The sequence below is a fragment of the Carcharhinus amblyrhynchos genome, chromosome 6 (genome assembly GCF_965287045.1).
Source record: "Carcharhinus amblyrhynchos chromosome 6, sCarAmb.v2.hapA, whole genome shotgun sequence".
NCBI classification, from domain to species: Eukaryota; Metazoa; Chordata; class Chondrichthyes; order Carcharhiniformes; family Carcharhinidae; genus Carcharhinus; species Carcharhinus amblyrhynchos.
Genome location: NC_137329.1, coordinates 90,878,026 through 90,902,490, shown reverse-complemented (window position 1 = coordinate 90,902,490; position 24,465 = coordinate 90,878,026). Strand labels below are relative to the sequence as shown.

Below are 24,465 nucleotides of genomic sequence, written 5' to 3'. Positions count from 1 at the left end.
TGCAATGAAGTTACTGTGAAATTCCCCTAGTTACCACACTCAAGCACATGTTCAGGTTAATGCATCTAACCAGTATGTCTTTCAGACTGTGGCACTGTGTCACCTGTAACACCCACGTTGGCCAGGCCCTCCAGAGGACATTTTCCAAGGGCATCACAGTCCAGAGGGGATGAAAAGCAGAAGGCCACCTCCACTTGTGATGTGAAATCTGAAGGAATACCTAAAAACAGCAGACGGGAATGTAAGACTAGATAGATGCAGAACCACTGAGCTGGCATGGTGCAGTCTCACAGCTTTAGTTTGGGAGAAGAGGGCGCAAAATGTTAAGTTTTGCTAATAAACCAATGGTGTGAGGTTAGTCTCAGCAGTGAGCAGGGGATATTCTGTCTCGAGCTCAGACCTCTTGATCTTCACACAGGCCCTACCGCCTTACCCTCAAGTGGGAGACCATGAGTGTCTTAGACATTGGCTCCTTGTCGTCGGCCACCTTGCCAGCAGACCTGCTGACGCTGCCAACCCAGGCCAATCATCTAAGTGTGATATAATGGTGATTGTTGTAGTGGGAGCACAGTTCGTAGAACAGGGGAAAAGTTTGAAAGGGGGGATGAGATAGGGGCAGGAGGAAGGGGGTAGAGGGTTGGAATAATGGAGGAGAATAAGAGGTGGAGGAAGGGGGTTATAATGGGTTGGAGGAAGGGGGAAAATAAGAGTTGGAGGGAATAGGGTTGGAGAAAGGGTGGTGAGAAAAAGGGTTAGAGGAAATGGGGGGTACAATAAGAGAGGGCAGTGGGGATTGAGCTGCAGAACAGATATTCTCTTAGGTGAAAAATATGGAAGCTATGAGGATTGCACTGGTCCATCACATTGTAGGACCCTGCTCATGCACCATCTATCCATTGGTGCTCCAGCTCCTCCTCAGTCTCCTCCTTGACTCCATCCAGGTCCGCCTGCTCCTCCTCTGATGAGGCTGCCTGCTCCTCCTCTCTCCTCCACCATGTTGCCTCACTGTTCTGAAGCCACAGCAATTGACCATAGTCTGCTTGACCCTCTGGGGGCTGTACTATAGAGGCATGCCACAGTGGTCCAGACATCAGATCCGCATCTTCAGAAAACCTATGCACTGCTTGATGACACTTCTGGTGGTAGGGTGGGCTTCATTGTAGCTGGTTTCTGCCTCAGTCTTGTGCCTCCACATAGGCATCATTAGCCATGACCTTAGCGGGTAACCCTCATTCACTACAAGCCAGCCCCTCAGCTGAGGGTTTCCACTGAAGGCATCTTGAAGGGAGCTTCAAGTGTGCCAGAATGAATGTGTTGTGTACATGCACTGACAAGCATGATGTTCAGCTGGTGTCACACACAAGCTAGATGTTTGGGGAGTGGAACCCCTTCCTATTAATGAAGGGTACCCCCTGCTGAGACAATGCTCTCATGTGTGCCGTTGATCGTTCCCTAGACTGGGGCATCCTAGTTATGCCACTAAATCCTGCAGCCTGGCATCCAGGTTGGCCTGGCACAGGTTGAAGGAGGTGTAGTCTGATACCTGGGCATTTGTCATCTTACAGATGCACCTGTGCGTGCAAGATTGAGAGATACTGCAAAGGTCCGTGCTCGATTTCAGGAATGAACCAGTGACAAAAAGTTTTAGGGCAGCAGTGACTTTTACAGCCACTGGAAACAGATGTGCTCTTCCATCTACTGGTGCCAGGTGTACAAGTACCTGACACAGGTGCCATACTGTGTATCTTCAAAGGAGGAGTCGACAGCAGCACATGTTGTCCGACAACTTGTGATAAGATCAGCACCTCCTGAAGACAGATAGTGTTGCTGTTTTCTTACCCTTTCCTCACCCTGATGGTCTGCTGGCACTTGAGCCTCTGAGGCAGCCCCTTGATCTCACAGGACCAGCTACTGTGGTGCAGGGTCAGGCCTAGGCTGACCTTGGTGCTCTTGCCACCTCTTCTATGCCTTGATGGCAGTCATCAGAAATATAACAAGCTGACATGGCCACAACTGATATTTATCTCAAATCTGTGAGTAGTTGGAGGAGAGTGAAAGAGAGAGAGAGAGAGAGAGAGTCAGCAATGTAATCCATCTTTTGACACTTCTGTCCTTTCTACGCCCTTTGTGATCCAATGTTTGAAGGCTGACCAACTCTCATCATTCTCAACATTAGAGTAGTTGCTGTCCACATCAGCGAGCTTGCACACTTATGGACACTACCCTATGGCCCTTCAACTGGCTACATGGACTCTAGATTATATCCAGAGGCATCCACTGTTATCAGACATGATACATACCATAATTGATTAAGTGAAGGGAAGGATGATGCCACAACACATTAACCAACAGTATAAGCCCACTCTTCGAGATTAGTTGGAATTGGTTATGAATTTGGAGCATCTGACAAGATGTGGTTTCAATGTTATGCCTGTTATTAGTTGTAACTGTCTTTGATTGGGGCCTTCGCATTTGGTCGAGCATGCAGTGAGCTACCATTGAATCGTCTATGCTGGGTGCTATGGCATTCCAATTTGAATTGAAAAAGGTGGTGGGGAATGATTGCTTCCCAAAAAAACCTTTTTAATGATGTTACCATTTGATCCAGGAAGGGGCTCTGTTCCCTTAAATTGTACTCCTATCATTACCAGAAGACTATTCATCTGAGACAGACATGCACAATCCAACAAGGCCAAAACTGCATCAGGAATCTCCATTCTTTATTTTGTTGATCCATTATGGCCCTTATTGAATTCCATGGTGTATTCCTCCTTAGGCTGATTTTCTTGTCTTTTAATCCTGTCAAAATATCCCTTATTTACCATCTCACTGTTTAGCAGAAATAGACGTCTTCTATTAACAAAATGAAAATCATTTAAAATTTGAACAGCTCAATTTAATTTCCTCTTAATATTCTCCTTTCTAATAAATAAGCCCAATATAACTTATAGTTTTTCCTCAATCATATTTTTTTTAATTCTTTCATGGGTCATTGGTCAGTGTAACTGCCCAAACCAGCATTTGTTGCCCGTCCCTAACTGCCCTTCAATTGTTGTTTACTAGGCCAGAGGGCAGTTAAGATTCAACCACAGTACTTGGGGGATCAGTACTCTGGAATCACATGTAAACCAGACCAGATAAGGGATGGTAGATTTCCTTCCCTCAAGGGTATTAGTGAACCTGATGTGTTTTTACAATAGATGATAGTTTCATAATCACCATTACTGAGACTAGCTTTCAACTGCAGAATTATTAACTGAGTTTTAAATTCCACCAGCTACCATGGGATTTGAACTCATGTCCTCAGAGTCTAGGCTCTTGGATTATTTCTCCAGTGATATTGCCATTATGTTACCATTTTCTCCGAAATCCACATGTCATTGGTATCACATTAGTGAATCTCTACTCTCTCTATATTGGGTTCTTTAACTCAGTTGGCTGGACGGCTGGTTTGTGATGCAGAACAATGCCAACAGTGTGAGTTCAATACTTGTGCTGGTTGAGGTTGGTGATGAAGGCCCATCATCTCAACCATGTCCTTTACCTAAGGTTTGATGATACTCAGGTAAAATCACTGCCAGTCAGCTCTCCCCTTTGAGCTTATAGTCATCTGGGACTCTGGCAACTTTACTTTACCATATTGTACACCTTTCAAAACGTAAGGCACCAATATGCTAACTGTGACCTAACGTTAATTTTATCTATTTGTTCTTATGTTCTAGTCCTTCCTTAGTAAAATTTAAAGTCTGCTTTTCTCCCCAAAGCTTTATCAACTTGTCTTTCCACTTTGAATGATTTGGATTTCTGAACCTCTAAGTTCTCTCTGCTTCTCTAAAATGCATTTAGTCTATATTTATACTTAGTCTATATTTATCCTTCTTGCTGTTTGTAGAGACTAGTATGACACATAAGGAGGCCATTCAGGCCTTCAGGTAAATGCAGAAGAGCAACGTAGTTAGTTTCACTCCTCATATCTGGTTCTTTTTTCCCTTCGAAAGTGACTTTTCTGTCTCAATCATCTTATTTAGGCAGTCCACTCAAATGTTAATCAATAGTTGCATTAGAAGTTTTTCTTCATGATGCCTGTGGTTCTTTTCTGAACCATCTTAAATCCATAATCCCTAGTTATTAATTTTTTGTTCATTCTATATAAAGTCTCATGATTTTAAGCATTTCTATCAATCTTTCTATCTTTCCTCTTATCTCCTCACTTAAAGACCTCTCTGGTCTATTAATGTAATGTTAATCCCTCAAAGCTGGAAATGTTCTAGTGGATTATCATCTCCAAAGCTTTCTTCCTATAGTGTGATACTCAGAATTAAACACAATATTCAATATGGGGACAAACTAGTGTTTTCTATACATTTGCGGCTTGTAAGGAGGATTTTGTTCCTCCACTTCCATGATACTTGCACCTTTTCTGAAATTGTAGCATTTGTTTTGTTATCTCTCTTCATTCCTCCTATCACCTCAATTATTACTCTATTGAACCTATCTACTATTTCCATTAGCCTATCTATGTCCTCTTGAAATTACCATTAATAGTATTTCAAAGTTCTATGTCATCTGCAAATTTTGAATTATTCCTCGGGACCTTCAACATTAAGTCAATGATGTATCATAATATAAACTGAAGAGTACAATTTTCCCTAAGCTGGATTCAAGAACCTTCACTATCCTGTCATGTCAACTTAGTTTTGTGTGTTGAATGCAACTTGAGATCAGGTGTGGAAGTATCATGATGTCCTGCTTCAATAAACTAATGAACTAATTGGGTCATCTAGAAGTTGAGGATGTTAGTGTCATCTGTCTTTCTAACATATATGGTAGTAGGGTGACTAATTAAAACAACACTTCCCATTTATTCTTAAAGGATAATGTTGGCGCAAAACATAGAAAAAGATGTGTTAACTGTCACAGACATTTATTATGTTGAGTAATGCAATTAAGAATCTGGCTTGCCATTAATGATCAGAAGAACAGACAATACTGGGATCATAGCATAATAGAAAAATCATGAAAAGAAAATGGTATTACAATGTTGCTTATATTCACTGAGCACACCAAAACAAATACAAAAAAAAACCTTTGATGAGAAGAGATTCAAGATATATCGATGGCCACTGATTCTATTTAGCATCACTTACCTGGGAAAATGGAATGATAATAATTGAATTTTGCTCAGGAATGCTCCATGGAGATTGTAACCAAATTACTAGCACATGAACCACCCTGACAACTACAATCCTGAAGCTACATCCTTCATCTCACCTAAAACCCAAAGTTATATAGGTGTCACTTATTTCTACTTGTTGATGACAAAAAGAAACTGTGTGGTATCTTGCCTAGGAAAGGTGTAGGGAACAGAGAGATAACGGAGAGGGAAAGATTTTTTTTGGGGGGGTGATGGTAGTGAATATACCAAACTGACAGCTTACCCGCTCAATACACCAAGAACCAGATTTAAAACGAAGAAGGATCCAAAGATGACCAGGCTCACAAAATAGACCCAAGGTAGCTCATAGCCCATGGCATCCTGCATCTGAAAAGATGAAGGAAGGTTAACAGAGAGAAAAGAGTTAACAGATCAAAAGCTAGAAGAATAAAGAGATTAAAGGCTCATAGGAAATGCTGCACTTTTAGACAAACACTGAAATTTAAAGACACGCATCTCATTATACAGATGTAAAAAGAACATGATACAACTTCATGCAAATCATAAAATATATTCTTATAATTATATGTAGCATTCCTATTTATATTTATATTATTGATACAGTGCCCTATCTGATAGAAATACCTCAAATGTATTTCACATCATGAACTATTTTTCAAACTGCAATAGCAATTATTATGCAGATAATTAATAATACTGTTACTCAGGTGATAATATTTATCATGCAGGTCCTCTAAGTACTTTTCTTTCCTCTCAATCCATTGATCTGCATTTACTTCTGAAACACAAATTTTTTTTGTCTTTGTTTTTAAGAACATAAGAAATAGGAGCAGGAGTAGGCCATCTAGCCCTTCGAGCCTGCCCCGCCATTCAATAAGATCATGGCTGATCTGTCGTGGCTCAGTTCCACATTCCCGCCCTCTCCCCATAACCCTTATTCCCCTTGCTTATCAAAAACCCATCAACCCGCATCTTCAAAATATTTAGCGAGGCATCCTCCACCACTTCAACAGGCAGAGAATTCCAGAGATTCACCACCCTTTGAGTGAAGAAGTTCCTCCTCAGCTCCGTTCTAAACTGCCCCCCCTTTATCTTGAGGCTGTGCCCCCTAGTCCTACTGTCCTTTCTGAGCGGGAAGAGTCTCTCCACCTCTATCCTATCCATCCCATTCATCATCTTATATGTCTCAATGAGATCTCCCCTCATTCTTCTAAACTCTAACGAGTGCAAGCCTAGTTTATTTTAATGGACCAAACTTTTTGCATGGCAGTGTTTCTCACCCAGCCACCAAAAAGGTTGGTGGATCACAACAGCAGGAATGTTAATTGGCTACAGGCAAGATTTTGTCTCCTCAATCAGGAGGAAGTCTGACTTCAAAGTGCTGTTGGACAACCACAACCAGGTAAGTCTGGGTTCTTTCAGCAGGAATGGAAGAGAATATCCAGAGGGGCAGGAGGAAGGGGAAGACTTTGAGATGGAGGGCATCAATATGGAAAGGGGGCCATTCTTGTCTGTCTGAGATCTGAACAGGCTTATTGGTCTGGCATTCCGTCCACACACCCCAACCTGAAATAAAGTGGCCTTTAAGTGGCTGATAGTTGAACACTAATGCAATTGGGCTAATGGCATGCAGGCTACCCTCAGCCTGATCTATCCATAAAATTGAGGATTGGTTGGGGGTGGGTAAGTAGGCAGTAGGAAGGCTACCCAGTGAATCTTATGGACCTCCAAACCAACCAGCGGGGCCCGTAAAATTCTATTCTGTGTTTCAGTTGAGTGGCAATCTCCAGCATAAATTTCCGTACGAATTACTGATGTTCCAATTTTTGATTTATTAGCTTATAGATCAAGATGTTAAAAAATACAAAGTGCGCTATGAAAACACTGGGGGGAATATTCACACATACTTCTATATTTTATGGAGCAATCTTTCTCTCGAAATCATCACACGAATAGTTAAAAAACACTTGAAATTTACTTTAGCATCTGCCTCATCCTTAATTTGTTCTTTTTTAATATTCCGAACAAAATTTATTGAACAACATAAACTCGTCATTTCTATCATTAAAATATATTAATTTGTACTAATTTAAAAATCAAGCAATAAAATTAAAACATTAAAAAAATGTTCAACTGTATTTTTCTGTGATACCTTATTATATTTGTAGTACTCGTTGCAGGATAAAAGGATAGAAAATGATAGGACATGTGTTTTGGGTGAAGTAACAGGTTTATTAGGTAGCTGTTTATTCCATAGTGGTTCAATCTAGACTGAATAAAGTCCGTGAAGTAGCTGATAATATCACAGACTGGCTATGTAACCAAACCCTTAAAGGGAGCATGCAACACATAATAACTCTAATATATAACATCCCACCACCCGCCCCCTGCCCCCCCAACTACCATTTTCTTTCCAACTTCTTTCTAAAGTCCCAGAACAATGAATAACTATGATATGCTTACATCGTCATCAGAAACGTAATGTGATGGAAACATAGAAACACAGAAATATAGGAGCAGGAAGAGGCCATTCAGCCCTTCAAGTCTGCTCCACTATCTATTATGAATATGGCTAATCATCCAATTGAATAGCCTGATCCCACCTTCCCCGAAATTCTTTGGTCCTCTTCACCCCAAGTGCAATATCTAACTGCTTCTTGAAAACATACAGAAAGAAGTTGAGGCCAAAACATTATAGTAGCAAATTCCATAGGCTGACCACTCTATGGGTGAAGAAATTTCACCTCAACTCTGCCCTAAATGGTCTACTCCGTATCCTCAGACTGTGACCCTTGATTCTGGACCTGTATAATCAGGAACATCCTTCTTGCATTTGCAAGTCCTGTTAGAATTTTACATGTTTCTATGAGTTTCTCCTCATTCTTCTGAACTCCATTGCATACAATCCTAACCGAGTCAACCTCTTCTCATACATCAGTCCTGCCTTCCCAGGAATCAGTCCAGTAAAACTTCTCTGCACTCCCTCCAGAGCAAGAACATCCTTCCTCAGATAAGGACCATAACTGCACACAATACTCCAGGTGTGGCCTCACCAAGGTTCTGTATAATAGCAGCAAGACATCTCTCCTCCTGCACTTGAATTTGCTCTCTATGAAGGTAAACATACCATATGCCTTTTTTACTGCCAGGTGCACCGACATGCTTGCCTTCAGTGACTGGTGTACGAGAACACCCAGGTCTCATGGCGTATTCCTGACTCCTAATTAATGGCCATTCACATTGTAATCTGCCTTCCCACTTTTGCTATCAAAAGCTCACATTTATCTAAATTATACTGCACCTGCCATTCATTTGCCCACTCACTCAACTTGTCCAAATCACATTTAAGGGTCTCTGCATCCTTCTCACAGTTCACCCTCCCACCCAGCATTATGTCATCTGCAAATTTGGAGATTTTATACTTAGATTTCTCATCTAAATCATTAATTTATTTAGTAAATAGCTAAATCCCAACACTGATCCCTCTGGTACCCCACTAGTCACTGTCTGCCATTTGGAAAAAGACCTGTTTAATCCTAGTCTTTGTTTCCTGTCTGGCAACCAGTTTTCAATCCATCTACACACTACCCCCAACCCATATCCTTTAATTTTACATGCTAATTTCTCATGTAAGGCTTTGTTGAAAGCCTTCTGGAAGTCCAAATAAACCACTGGCTCCCTCATCAACTCGACTACTTACATCTGCAAAGACTTCCAGTAGATTTGTCAAGCATGATTTCCCTTTCATAAATCAGACTCTGTCTGATTCTGCCACTGTTTTCCAAGTGTTTTACTATTAAATCTTGATAATGGATTCTAGAATTTTCTCCAATACCGACGTCAGGCTTACTGGTCTACATTCTCTGTTTTCTCTCAACTTCCCTGTTTAAATGGCAGGGTTATGTTAGCTACCCTCCAATCTTAGGAACTGTTCCAGAGACTTCAATCCCGGACCTGCTAATTAAATGGAAATACTGATTTTCATATTGTAATCAGCTCCGCACCAATTTCTGCTGCAGTGCTGATTACGCTGGAAATCTTAGGCTGGGAGATGTGCCAAGTGCCATGGCACCCAGCAGGAAGCCTGCGAAACGGCCTCCACTGATGTCTCTCAGCCCGCTTGTTGGATTGTATGTCAAAGTTTTGGGAGAGATTAGTAGAGCTGGTGAGTTGGCTAGGCAGAATTTAAGAGTGCCATAGCATGTGATGAAAAGAAAAGCAGATAAGAGATTGGAAATATGTGATTTTCTTAGTAGAGAGAACATATTAGTATTATTACCAGTGGTGGGTGACCCATTAAGAGCAAGAAAATTAAATGAGGTGAATCATTTGATAAGAACGCCAGGTAGAAGGAAGCCTTAAGAGTGTGTCATGTGACTTTCCTTCCATCACAAGATCAGAAGTGGGGATGTTTCCTGATTTTTGGACAATGCATTTGCAACTCCTCAGATATTGAGGCAGTCTATATCCAAATGCAGCAAGATCAGGACAATATCCAGGCTTGCATTGACAAGGTGTGAATTACATCTATGCCACACAAGGGCAGGCAATGACAATCTTGAAGAACAGAGAAAATAAACCATCATCCCTTGACATTCAATGGTATTACCATCACTGAATCCCACTGTTAACATTCTGGGGTTACCATTGATGAGAAATTGAACTGGGCAAGCCATATAAACACTTTGGTTACACGAGCAGGTCAGTGATTGCAGCAAATTACTGACTTCCTGATTCCACCATTTACAAGACACATATCAGAGACTATTCTCTACTTCCCTAGAGAGTGTGGCTCCAACAACAGTCAAGGTATAGATCCCAGACACTCATATCTATCACCTTATGCATTGAGTCCTTCTATCACTAATGCACTGCAGTAATTCACCAAGAATCCTACTACAGCACTTTACAACCCATCATCTCTACCATTTAGAAGAACAAGATCAGCAAATGCATGGGAACATCACCATCTGCAAGTTCCTCTCTTGGCTTGGGACTATATTACTGTTACTTTATGCTGTTGCCTCAAAATACCTTCCAAACAGCGATGTGGGAGCACCCACAACAGATGGACTGAAATGGTTGAAAAAAAGCAGTTCACCACCACCTTCTCAAAGGCATTTGGAATGGCCATGCTGTTCGAATGTAACGGGTGACTTTGTATTGGATATAATGTGACCAATGGTAACAAGCTGTAAGGATCAGCTGATCCAGTAAACCATGGAACCGATTACAGAATGATGTAACAGTTGGCTGACCAGCTGATTCACTATGAATAAGAATTTGAAACTGTGGAAAGCTTGATGTAGCCCAGGGCGAGGCCCCAAGTTTGGAGTAATGAAATTTCTTTATTAAACCCTTTCTTTGAATTATAGGTTGGAGTAAGTTTTGTTATATTTTTATTTGAACAGTTTCTTCTGAAGAAACATTGGTAGCAGAGAAAAACTCATCGTTACTTGGTGTTTGTTTTCGAAAAAGTGCTACAACCAGAAGGTAGAAGTAAACCAATGGGATTTAATTGTCCCCTTGTCTTTTCAGGTGCTGAACCATATTGGCAATGGAAGGCAGAGGTGGAACTGTAGACCTTTGTCACCATGATACTGAAAAAAAGGCAAGGTATGGCATTAGCTTTATTACTTCCAATTAGGAGCAAGTTAAGAAGCAAAATATTCTCCAATTGGACAGCAGGTACCCTAAATAGAGAAGAAGGGCTACAGCTCCTGCTACAATACTTCGATAAATTTTGCAAAAAAGATGAGCTCTTGGAAAATTATGAAGGATGGATCATGTTTGACAGGATTAGAAGACAAGATACCCAGTCCATGGAGGAATATATTATGGATTTTGATAAGGGCCATAACAGGCTAATGAAATTAGAGATTCCAGATGCAGTACTGGCCTTTAAGTTGCTGTACTGTGCAAGTCTGTCGCAAATGGATACTCTTTTAGTAATGATTGGAATACAATTAAGGGGAACAGAGCCCCTCTTTGGTCAAATGTTAGCATCATTAAAAAATTTTTTTGGGAAACAATCCTTCCCGTCATCTTGTTCAATACAGACTGGAATGCCACAGCGCCGAGAAGGGAGGAGTCAATGAGGACTCAACCGCGTGCCAGACCAAATGGTGCATTAAGGCCATTAAACAGAGACAGTTATGTTAATAACAGACCTAGTATTGAAAATAGTTATAACCGATTTGAAAATGGAGAAAGACAACGCACATGGGAAACTGATAAAAGGCACTTAGATCGAAGGGATGCTGGAGGGATTGTGAATTGCTGTTTCCAATGCGATTCCCCTTTCAACTACATTGCAAATTGCCCGAAAAGAAGAAATTGTGTCTTTGAAACCACATGTGACACAGAATATTTGGAAACTGACAGTGACGAGGATAAGGACAGGAAGACATTGTTCTGGTGGCAGAAAAGTTGAGTACCATAATAAGTGTTCTGATGATAGACTCTTTGGCTGTGATGTTTTAGATAGTGGATGTACATCCACTGTCTGTGGCCAAGATTGGCTAAATTGTTATTTAGAGTCTCTTGATCATAAAGATCAAAAGAAAAGAACATGATAGTTCCACCTGTTTTAGATTTGGCGATGACAACACTTCAACACCTTCCAAAAGAGCTATATTTCCTGTAGGATTTTGGGAATCAGTTTATAAGTACAGATGTAGTTTCCAGTGGTATACCTTTGTTGTTAAGCAGATCTGCGATGAAGGGAGATTGGATGACCATCGATTTGAAACAGGATAAAGACGTGGTATTTGGGAAAACTGTGGACCCACATTTTACAAGATCTGGCCATTATTGTCTTCCTTTAAGTGAACTGAAATTATCAGACCAAAGGATTCATGATGCATTAGTGTCGCTAACAGACAACAGCATGATGGACAAAAAGAAGATTATTCTGAAACTCCATAAGCAATATGGTCATCCAGTATCACAGAGACTGAGAGCACTGCTGCAGGATGCAGGTGTGCTGGACAAAGGATATAATGATCTTATAGAACAAATATCAGCCCAGTGTGAAATTTGTATAAAATATAGAAGGACACCCCATGTGCAGTTGTGAGTCTACCATTAGCATGAGATTTCAGTAATGTAGAGGTGATGGATCTAAAGATATGGGACAAGGAAAAATTTCATTTGCACTTCATGCACTTCTTAGCATATCCACACTGACTCACAGCAAAGACCATTTTAGATAAAATCATGACCCACTGGATTGGAACAGGATTGGGGGCACTGTCTAAATTTTTGATGGACAATGGGGGTAAATTTGCAAATGCTGAGTTTCAAGATATGTGTGAAAATTTGAACATTAATGAAGCAGAGAGCCCATTCAGCAATGGCCTCTGTGAAAGGAATCACATGGTTATAGATGACGTCTTGCATAAAATTTTGGCGAATTAACCGAGCTGTAAATTGCAGGTTGTATTAGCATGGGCAGGGCACGGCAAAAATTCTTTACAGATGGTGGGGGGCTATCGTCCATACCAAATGGTATATGGGAGGAATCCAAAGTTGTCATCAGTATTAACAGATCCTCCCTTGGTACTAGAAGGGACAAGCGTTAGCTCTATGTTTTCTGCACACCTAAACGCTATACATGCAAGGAGAAAGGCTTTCATTAAGGCTGAGGTTTCAGAATAGATAAGAAGGGCCCTAAGACATCGCATAAGACCATTGGGGGTATACTTTGAGAAAGGCAATAGGGTCTACTATAAAAGAGAGAGCAAAAAAGAGTGGAAAGGGCCCAGGAAAGTGAAAGGAATGGACAGCAAGGTAGTTATATCACAACACGGTAACCAGACAATTTGAGCCCACTCTTCGAGAGTAGTGGGAATTGGGTATGAATTTGGAGTATCTGAGCAAGATGCAGAAGGGCAGGGTGCACCTTGTACCTCACATGCACATATCCTGAACTATTATGAAGATCAGTCAACTATAGATGAGAGAGATTCTAATGATCAACAAAGTACCAGTGAAACAGAGGATGAAACTGCTACTTCAAAGGTTCAGCTACACAAAGTAAGCATAGTGATATCATACATACCAGAAGGGTCAAGCGAGTGGAGTTTTGCCGCTATAATTGGGAAAGCAGGAAAGGCCTCAGGGAAGCACAAACACTGCCTCAACATCCAACAGCAAGAAGCCAAAGTTATAGATTGGAAAAATGAGGTGGACAAATGGAAACAAAAAAAGTGAAATCTAAATCCTGAGGATGAGACAGTAACCATTTGTGAACCCAGGAAAAGGTCACGAATCTATGACCAAAGTTGTGTCAACAGAGAACAGTGGCCTGAGAGTACCAGCCCTGACAGAAACAGGAATGGCAGTAGAGGCCAGAGTTTAATGAGGAAGGCTAGGAATCAAACTAATGATAGGAATAGGAGTAGAAATCCCCATGATAAGGAAGTATTGATAGCTGCAAACAAAATGGAGCTTACGGTAATAATGATAGGCCAAACAGAGAGAGATGGACTGGTGGAAAGAGTTTGGGACGCACACTGAGGTACCAGATGAAGAGCAGCCTGCTTTGTCTCATAGGTTGGCTTGCACAGAGAAAATTTTGCACGCTGGGATGTATAAAGCTAAAGCCAGATAAGCAGCCCTTGGGTTTGAGGAACATTTAGATGGGAGAGACATTAGGGCTGATTCACTCACAGCAAGGAAAGTAACACTGAATTTTTTTTCGCTATTCTAGCATCTAATAATTGGATGTGTAAATCAATAGGTATCAAAGCAGCATTTCTGCAGGATGAAGCATTTCAGAGAAAAGTTTTTTGAGGCCACCCAAAGAGGCAGGTAATACAGACGAAATTGAACAAATGCGGTTAAGTGATACATCAAGGGTTTAGTCTTTCTCTGTACCATCTGTATTGCTGAAGACTACCTGTCACCACTTAAAAGCAGATCCAACAATATTTTACTGGAAGGCTAAAGGAAAATTAGCTGGAATTTTGTGAATCATGTGGATACTTACTATGAGGTGGCACAGAAGAATTTGAAAAAAGGATAATGGAGAAGCTGAAAACAGAATTTAAAGTAGGGAGTCAAGCAGTTGGTGCTTTTTGATATCTTGGTCTTGATATCCATCAAAGTAGTTCTGGTGTAACGATGAGTCAACAGAGATATCTAAACAGTATTGATCCCATTTTCATCACTAGAGAAAGGTCAATGGAAAAAGAGGAATGGGCCAACGAAAAAAAAACAGAATTGTTGAGGAGAATGATAGGAAAGCTAAATTGGCTATGCACACAGACAACACTGGATGGGAACTATAATGTCTGAAAGCTCAGTAATATGTTGAAGCATGCCACAGTCAGAGAGATCTTGCAGGCTATTAAAACACTAAAAAGAAATTAGAGGAATGTGTGATTAAATTCCCAGCACTAGAAGAACCAGAAGATATGAAGATGGTTGTGTTTAGTGATACTTCACATGCCAATCGATTGGATGGACATTCAAGCGGTGGCAGATTCATAATATTCCTGGAAGGTAAGGAAGGAAAATGTTGCCCCTTGGCCTGGGAAGCAAAGAAAATAAAAAGGGTAGTCAAATGTACATTGGCAGCTGAAACCTTAGCATTAGTGGAGGCATTGGATATGGGGCTATATTTGTCTGATACATTAATTTTTTTTATGGGCACATTGGGTAAGAAAGTACCAATTGAGTGTTATGTGGACAATAAATTTTACGGGACAATGTTTACTTAACAAGAAGTGTAACAGAAAAATAACTAAGAATTGATTTGGCCAACATTAAGCAAATGCTGGAAAACAAGGAGGTTTCCAACTTAACTGGGTTGGTGCAAATCTACAGGTACAAAAAAGACGTGCAGGTACTGGAAAGTTATTAAGAATGCTGGAGGATGGCTGTCTTAAATTATTGTGAAAAAATAAAATAAAGGGAATCTGCTAGAATGTAACCAGTGACAAGTTTGTACTGGATGTAATGTGACCAATGGTAACACGCTGTAAGGGTCAACTGACCCAGTAAACTATGGAACCAATTACAGAATGATGTAATAGTCAGCTGATTCACTATAAATAAGAACCTATTTGGAATTGTGGGAAGCCTGGAGTGGCCCAGGGCAAGGCCCCAAGTTTGGAGAAATGAAGTTTCTTTATTAAACCCTTCCTTTGATTTATAAGTTGGAGTAAGTTTTATTATATTTTTATTGCGTGCATTTGAAGGGTTCCTTCTGAAGAAACACATGCCACTGTTATTCATACCCATGAAAGAACAAAACAAAACTAATGGATGTTGCTACTAACAAACTAAAAAATAACGTTTGGGCCAATTGGAGTCAGTGGCAAATACTGATAAAATAAAATACTTTCGTTTTTCCCAACTCTATGCCTTTGTCCAAATCACAGAATAGTTTTTTCATTTACACTAGTGCATAATACTTTCCAACTCTCACATATATCACCTTATGACCTTTCTGACTGCGTTTGTAAATTTTATACCAAATTCTGGCACATTTGTAAGCACATGTTCCAGCAAATGAGCTAGCCTGCCAAACCCATTTTAAGCACATACCTTGAAGCCAGCATATATAAATGAATTTCATCTCATCTAGTTAAATTAGAACCCAATTTGTTTTGGCATCCAGTTTCTTTCTGGCTTTGATTTTCAATTCAAGTCTGGTAAAAATTGGTGCAGGCACAATGGGCTGAATGACCATTTTTTGCACCATAACTTTTCTATGGTTCTATTATTATAAATTATTTCATTGGACCACTGCACATGGTACTGCGGCAATGAAATTTGTGTCCATGACCCGTATATGGAAATTCCAGATCTCAGCCAAGCTGTTAAAAAAGTGCAATAAGGAGGTATTTTTAAAAAATCTATTATTTTGCTAAGCCAATGATTTAGCAAGTCCTGTCAGATTGCTACAATATGTGCTATGCACCAATGTTCTACTCTTCAGAGGAGATAAAGGAAAATGGAGATGGTTAACTTGGCATTTATTGCAAAATCTGTATTTGGTCAATTGTCAAAGAGAACTGAAAATTAGCTATTGATCATCAGTTCTTTTTATGTTGGCTCATCAACGAATAGTATTAGTATCAAAACTTTCCCATATTGTACAGAATGCAATGTCTTTACAGAAACAAATAAAAAACTGCCATCGATTGGGGCCCAGTTGATTGTGGGATCAATATGGTGCCTAGAGTCAGAACTCAATATAGATGAACGTGTTCCTCCCAAAACTGCAGGACGTAACTCAATAAACCTGAGTTGTATACCTTTCATGCTGATTATAGAACCTTAATTTAAAAAGATTGTTAAACTTAGATGCTTTAATTCAATTTTGGAGAGTTAATTTCTTTTCCCTGGATCTCAGATTTCTGCAAATATGGATCTCTTGGCCCTTTTTTCACCAATCCCAAAATCATATTTCAAATTAGCTGAACTGATGCATTCTTTCCTTTCCATCTCAACACAGGTGAGTGATCACATATTCTTAGCGTTCAACAGGTGACTCATAGGCAGAACCATAAGAGTTACATTTTAGTCCTAATTAAAGTTTTCAATATTTCCAGGTCAAATGTGATCATTTTAAATGATTATAGTTATCAAAAAATCTCTCCAGTTGTTACATGGAACATAATTGCAACCATATTCTTTCTCAATATATTTACAACGTCACTGCAATTAACAAGATCTTCATCTTTCCCCATCATATCACAAGTCTATTAAAATTTCCTGATTTTATTATAAATTGTGCATCTGATGAGGTTTGGGTAACTCTTTAACATAAAATATTGCAACGGAACTTTTTTTATTTAGATTATAATTTAGAAATTTCCTAATTGCTCGATGGTAAACGAATATCTTTTGTACCACTGAGTGAAATAGACCAAGAAGGCCTGGCATGTTTGCTGGTTCATGTTAAATTGATTATCTCAACCAGATAAATGGTGAGACACCAGAATTAGTCTTAAGAGTCTGATCAATATTCAGTGACACCTGCTAGAAATCACAAGGATTGGTACTATTTCTGAATCAGGATTGGTTTTGATAGTGTGATCAAATAACTTGCTGAGATTCACAGAAGGTCCAGAGGTTTGTTTTCCTTTCCTATGGAGATGAATCTGCCCCGTTCTTGACACCTTTCTAGGAAAGCAGTTAAAAAAGGAAATTCAATGTACTGGGATTATTAGATATTGGTATTCTGTGTACATATTGAAAATCTGTCAGTCTGTGTTCATGGGGCCATAAGGCGTAGGAGCAGAGATAGGTCACTTAGCCCACCAAGTGTGTTCTGCTATTCAATGAGACTATGACTGATCTGATGTCAAAATCCTTAACTTCCCTTTCTTGTCTTATCCTCATAACCCTTGATTCCAATACTGATTAAAAATCTGTCTCTCTCAGCCTTTAACATAGCACCCAGCATCTACAAGCCTCTGCAGTAAAGAATTCCACTAATTTACTACTCCAAGAGAAGAAATTCATTCTCATCTCTGTCTTAAAAGGGCAACTTCTTATTCTGAGATTATGCCCTTTGGTCACCAACTCTCCCACAAGGGGAAATGACCTCTCAGCAAGCCCCCTGAGCATCCTATGGGTGCAATCTTTCCAGCCCACTTGTGCAGTGGCACCTTGAGCAGTCTGCAACCGGCTTCCCTGGCATGCTTAGTCTCTGCCCCCTCCCCCACCTCCGCCGGGAATCTCCCGAATGCCAAAAGAATTACAGAGTATGGGAAGATTGTGTGCTGTAACTCATTGAAAAAAATGGGAGTGGAAACTTCTAGTTTTCAGACTTTTATGAGACTTATGGGACCATTGCCGAGAGCTCGTACATCATGGGGAAATGCAGTTGGGCCTCCAGGAGAAGCAAGGCCAGGTGATGTCGGGGCATTTGCGACTCAGTCCAGCTGCTATGCTGTCCAATGGCATGACCCAAGGGTCCATTGACACCTGGACGGCGGAGGAAGGGCTTGAGCCCGTGCCGGGGTCTTCCACCCAGAGACTACAGCTGTCACTAGGCCTTCCGAGTCCCTCCTTCCTGACACCTGTGCATCTCATGGGCAGTGGGATGAACAAGGTGGCACAGTATACCTGTGACACCAGGAAGTCAACCAGGGCTCTCCAGCTCCCAGCCCTCCAGGGACACCTGACAAGGGCATTACAGGCCATGGGACGCAGAACGCAGCACATTGTCTCCACCTCAGATGAACATCTTGGAGCAGGGGCGTGGGTCACCTAGACGTAGTGATAGGCCTTGTAAGATTAAGAAATTGTAGAGTCACCAAGATGGCATGTATAAAGACTGTACTAGTTAGGTTTAGGAAAATAGACTCTGTTTAGGATCATGCATACCGGTTATACTGCATTGTTAAATATCACCACATACTGTTATTGCACTGTTAGTTTCACCAATAAGTGTTATTACACTCCACATCAGTGACTGACCTGTCCGTGATTTAATTTGATTTATTATTGTCACATGTATTAGAATACAGTGAAAAGTATTGCTTCTTGTGCACTATACAAAGCATACCGCTCATAGAGAAGGAAATGAGAGAGTGCAGACTATAGTGTTACAGTCATAGCTAGGGCGTAGAGAAAGATCAACTTAATGCAAGATGGCAGCAGGGAAAAAGCTGTCCTTGAATCAGTTGATATGTGACCTCAGACTTTTGTATCTTTTTCCTGACGGAAGGAGGTGGAAGAGAGTATGTCCAGGGTGCATGGGGTCCTTAATTATGCTGGCTGTTTTGCCAAGACAGCAGGAAGTGTAGACAGTGTCATTGGATGGGAGGCTGGTTTGCATGATGGATTGGGCTACATTTCGTGAACTTTTGTAGTTTTCTTGGACAGAGAAGGAGCCATACCAGGCTGTGATAGAACCAGAAAGAATGCTTTCTATCATGCATCTATTAAAAGTTGGTGAGAGTCCTAGCTGACCTGCCAAATTTTCTTAGTCTTCTGAGAAAATACAAGCGTTGGTGGGCTTTCTTAATATAGCATTGGCATGTGAGGACCAGGACAGGTTGTTGGTTATCTGGACAGCTAAAATCTTGAAGCTTTCGGCTATTTCTACTTCCCACTTCCCACAAAGGACCGGACCCTAGCCGCATAAAGAGGAGCTCAGAGTGTCATCCTGTGTGGGAGAGGTCCTTTGGCCCACCGAGTATGCGATCCCCATTTCACTGGGATGGAATAGCAGTCAGCCAGAGCTGAATGATGGAAGGGTGCCATCGCCATAGTGTGGCCGCACTCTTAAGTGACCCCTCCAGGGTTCACTCAGCAGCTGGGGGGACACGCAATACCTGTTTCCAGCCAACATCGCCCTCCGAGCTAAAGCCTCCCAGAATGGCACAAACACCTTCACATCCAACGCCCACGTAAGCCTGCCCCACCCATCACGTATCATCCCCGACCCCCTGCACTCCAGAGGTTAGTGGTCAAAGATACATACCTCCTTGTTCACCTTCATCACTACTGCATCTGCAACAGACTTTTATACAGCAGGTAGTTTTATTGCTAGCATGACGTCTCACCAACAATGTCAGTCAGGTTAGTAAAGTGGCACAATTACGTTTCAACTGCATTAATTATGTTGCGATGCATGCAAATTGATGTTTCGCCCATTTTGGGCACAATCCTCATCCCGCCCAGAAAAAGTGCCTTGTATGGTAAAACCAGAGGGAAAACTGGCACGATTCTCATTTTTGGTTTCTCAAGCATTTTATGACCTTACTATACCAATCTACGGGTGGAACAAAGTTGTAAAATCAATATGTTTCAATATGTCGCCTCTCATTCTTCTAAACTCCAATGAATACAGCTCATCCTACTCAACCTCTCCTCATAAGAAAACTCCTCTATGTGTCATAGCACATTAGAACCCCAATGCACTGTCACCACTGCAGACCTTAACAAATATAATCAAAGTTAATGACTAAACACAACTAATTTAGGATAATCAGTCGAGTTTGTAACATGGCTGGCTCATTTATGCTTGCTAGAAGGACATAAATTCATAAGTCTGTCCTCTGCAAACAAAAGGAATATCTTCAAGCTTTGTGCCTTTTTTGAAACATCCAGGAGGTTGGAGAACCAAGAATTCCCTGACGCTTTCTCCATGGCATTGTCTTGGCCCAACAGAGTCAACTTACAACCAATCAAAACATTTTTCTTCTGTATTATAAATTATGATCATTTGAAATTTGTCATTCTGTTAGGTTAGCAGAGTGGGCAAAGGAGTGGTAGATGGAATATAATGTGGAAAAGTGTGAGGTTATGCACTTTGGAAGGAGGAATGGAGGCATAGACTATTTTCTAAATGGGGAAATGCTTAGGAAATCAGAAACACAAAGTCATTGTTCAAGATTCTCTTAAGAATAACGTGCAGGTTCAATCGGCAGTTAGGAAGGCAAATGCAATGTTAGCATTCATGCTGAGAGGGCTTGAATACAAGGGCAGGGATGTATACGGCTCTGGTCAGACCCCATTTGGAGTACTGTGGGCAGTTGTGGGCTCCATATCAATAGATGGATGTGTTGGCCTTGGAAAGTCCAGAGAAGGCTCACAAGAATGATCCCTGGAAAGAAAAGCTTGTCATACGAGGAACAGTTGAGGACTCTGGGTCTGTACTCATTGGAGTTTAGAAGGATGAGGGGGGATCTTATTGAAACTTACAGGACACTGCGAGGCCTGGACAGAGTGGATGTGGAGAGGATGTTTCTACCAGTAAGAAAAACTAGAACCTCAGGCTAAAGGGATGATCCTTTAAAACAGAGATGAGGAGGGATTTCTTCAGTCAGAGAGTAGTGAATCTGTGGAACTCTTTGCCGCAGAAGGCTGTGGAGGCCAGGTCACTGAGTGTCTTTAAGACAGAGATAGATAGGTACTTGATTAATAACGGGGTCAGGGGTTACGGGAAAATGGCAGGAGAATAGGGATGAAAAAAGTATCAGCCATGACTGAATAGTGGAGCAGACTCGATGGGCTGAGCGGCTTAATTCTGCTCCTATGTTTTATGGTCTTATGCTCCTGCCCATCCTGACCCCAACAACTCCGAGGACCCCTTGGAAGAAGCTGGTGAAGGGACCTTTGAGGTCGGCAATAGTTTTGCGTCAGCTTTCACTTCGCAATTCACCATCCCAGAGATTCTCACATCAGTGGGTCAAGTTAGTGGCGACACATCTGGGTCACTCTCTGGTACACCTGACACATCTGCTGATGGACAACAGGTGGAGAAGGGAATGTCCGAGGCCTCTGGCACAGAGAGGCCTGCCAGAGGTGAGGGCTCAGTTGGCCCCAGGCTACATGCTGGGCCTCTGTGATCACTTCTCCCTCAGTTGTTGGAGTTGCAGCGACAGAGCGAGGGGATGCAGGAGTGCCTGACATAATCAACTGAGAGGCTATTGGGGGGAGTCCCAAAGCTTTCAGGTGAACCAACTATTGTCTGCCTTGTGTGATTCCCAGGCCAAGAGTGCAAGGGTGGCATCTACGATGGAAGCCTGGGGCAGGTGATCCTCACCATGAATGACAGATTTCAGATGATGGCCAAGTCAGAGCAGGCCACAGCACAGTCCCAGAGGGCGATGGCTCAGTCACAGCAGGCCACAGCTGAGGGTCTCGACAGGGTTCTCAAGATTTTGTGGCCCATGACTGAGAGGCTTGACAGCTTGCAGGAGATCGAGCAGGACAGTGCCAAGATAGAGCAGGCTATGGCAGCAGCCTTTGAGAAGGTGGCCCAGTCGCAGAAGGCCATGGTAAACGGGCTGTAGAACATGGCCCAGTCTCAGAGGACACTTGCTGCTGCCATTGACAGGTGGCCCTTGACAGAGCACCATTGCAGAGGGCTAGACTACATAGCAAGAACGCAGGTGGCCCTCCAGGATTGCCTGGGCCAGGTGACACCACACCTTCTGGAGCTCACTACAGAAGAACCGTTTTCCCATTGAGTTATCCGGGGGGCCCACTGGAACCCTGAGGAAGGAGGAAGAGCTTAAGTCTATGCCAGGGCCTTCCAGTCAGGAGACTGTGGCTACACCTTCTGACACCACCCCCCCTCCCTCCCCCACCCTTTCTTGATGTTAGAGTTCTCTTGGGTAACAGCAGTCTAAAGGCACTCAGTCGACTCCTTACACCAATAGTGCTGGACACCATGCATCCAATGCAAGGTCTTTAATTACTTGTGCACAAGGAGAACTCTCCATGGTGTATAAGATTTTGATGGGTAAAGATAGAGTGAATGCAAGTAGGCTTTTTCCACTGAGGCTGGGGGTGAAAAAAAACCAGAGGACATGGGTTAAGGGTGAAAGGAGAAAAGTTTAAGGGGAATATTAGGAGGGGCTTCTTCACGCAGAGAGTGGTGGGAGTGTGGAATGAGCTGTCGGATAAAGTGGTAAATGCGGGGTCACTTTCAACATTTAAGAAAAACTTGGACGGGCACATGAATGAGAGGGGTGTGGAGGGATATGGTCCAAGTGCAGGTCAGTGGGACGAGGCAAAAAATGGTTTGGCACAGACAAGAAGGGCCAAAAGGCCTGTTTCTGAGCTGTAATTTTCTATGGTTCTATGGCTAACACGGGATGACTGGAACAATTATGAGGTCACAGGGAAACAGCTATAGTCAATTACAAATCAAATCAGGAACAAGAGATTTTTCACATCTTTCATTGACCTACATATTTGCCAATTAAATCCTGACCTTTCGCCCTTTCCCATTTGATAAAAAATCGACTTCTGCTAATCCTTCATTTGCATAGCATATCCTCATATCTTGCTTTTGGTATTTGTTTTGGAAAAAAATCTGGTCTTGTTTACCCTCTGGTGAAGACCAAAAAAAGGAAAGAGTTATGGGGGCCTGTGAAGAAATAGCAGAGACTAACTCCTTTTGAAGGCCAGTGAGCTAATAAACATTTTCCACTATTATACAGAGAAAGCATGAATTTTTTAATTTGAAGACTTTAACTTCTGCACAATTAAACTTTCAAACTATGAAACTTCAATCTGAACTTTCTAACTTCCACACTGACACTGGAGCATCTTAGGGGCAGCAGGATGAAGAGGATGTTATGGATATGTCCCAGGTACCTGGAAGCCAGCTAGGGCCCTCAAGGTCCAAGTACTTTGGAGAACACTTGCCAGGGGCATAACAGGCCATGGGGCATGTTAGGCAGTTGCCACCTCCACTTCCAGATGTATATTCTGGGGAGACATCGAGATGTTGTGGTAGGCCACATAAAGGTAGAAAGCTGGAGGGGTACTAAGATAGCACGGGTGAAGGGTAGCATTAGGTAAATAATTTGAGTATTTATACACTTTAATGTTTCCTGTTCACATGTTTTTATATTAGCTCTTCTCAAAAGGACTCTTTTATTGTCATCACCCATCTGTGACTAATTTGTCTCAGATTTGCCTCTAACAGGAACGTTATTACCCTAATGGTTGCCGGAGGGACCCTTCAATATTGATGCCAGTGAGGGAGGCCCCTGAACGCTGTGTCACTGAGAAAATCAAGGTGCTCAAATAAATCACTAGCTACAGTGGGTGGCATGCATTGGCAGTGATTTACAGCATCTACCATGGCATCGCCAGAACCCATGAGAGTTTCCCTCCCCTCCCTTACCCACTACCCAGAAGTGGGCCTAAGTGCCAATGTACATGCGGATCACAGGTAGGAGTCAGACCACTTTGCACCAGAGCATCATCATAAGTGTTTAGCGAGAAGTTATCACTCTCCTACCTGCCAAAGAAACTCGCTAACACAGTGTACCCAGACCCACCATTCTGGTGTTACAATGCTGCAAGGGATTGTAGGACTCCAGGGGAGGGTGGCAGGAGAAGGGGACTCAAGGGAGGCAACACAGCCTTTTATTGTCCAAAGCGAGAGCTCATCAGGCCTCTCTCGCTGCTCTCGCATGCCTGACCCTAACTGCTACCAGCCCTTCAACTTGCCCCTACCCCTGCAACACAGGCCCACACTGCCACTCCACAGCCTCCCAGCAACACAGATCCTCCATTCACCCCCACAGCCCCAACAACACAGACCCCATTCCTCCCACAACTCCCAGCAACATCAATCCCCAATTCCCCCCACAGCCCCCAGCAACACCGACGCCCGCATTCCCCCCCACAGCCCCCAGCAACACCGACGCCCACATTCCCCCCCACAATCCCCAGCAACATAGACCCTCCATTCCCTCCCCCCACTAACTCACACCAAGAACTCATGCAGTACCCAGGACCATGGACAGTGCTGCTTGACAGGTCCTGAGACTAAAGCACTGCCATTTCAAAGAGTT

The 24,465-nt window shown here is 42.1% G+C and overlaps 1 protein-coding gene across 1 annotated transcript in view; it reads right to left on the bottom strand.

Annotated features, from left to right (window-relative positions):
- The window catches only part of cacna1c (calcium channel, voltage-dependent, L type, alpha 1C subunit), a 1,035,639-nt gene that overhangs the window by 565,746 nt on the left and 445,428 nt on the right, over positions 1 to 24,465 (bottom strand). The window contains exon 8 of the mRNA XM_080190924.1: positions 5,439 to 5,542. Within this exon, the coding sequence (XP_080047050.1) occupies positions 5,439 to 5,542 (104 nt within the window). The remainder of the gene's footprint in view (positions 1 to 5,438; positions 5,543 to 24,465) is intronic.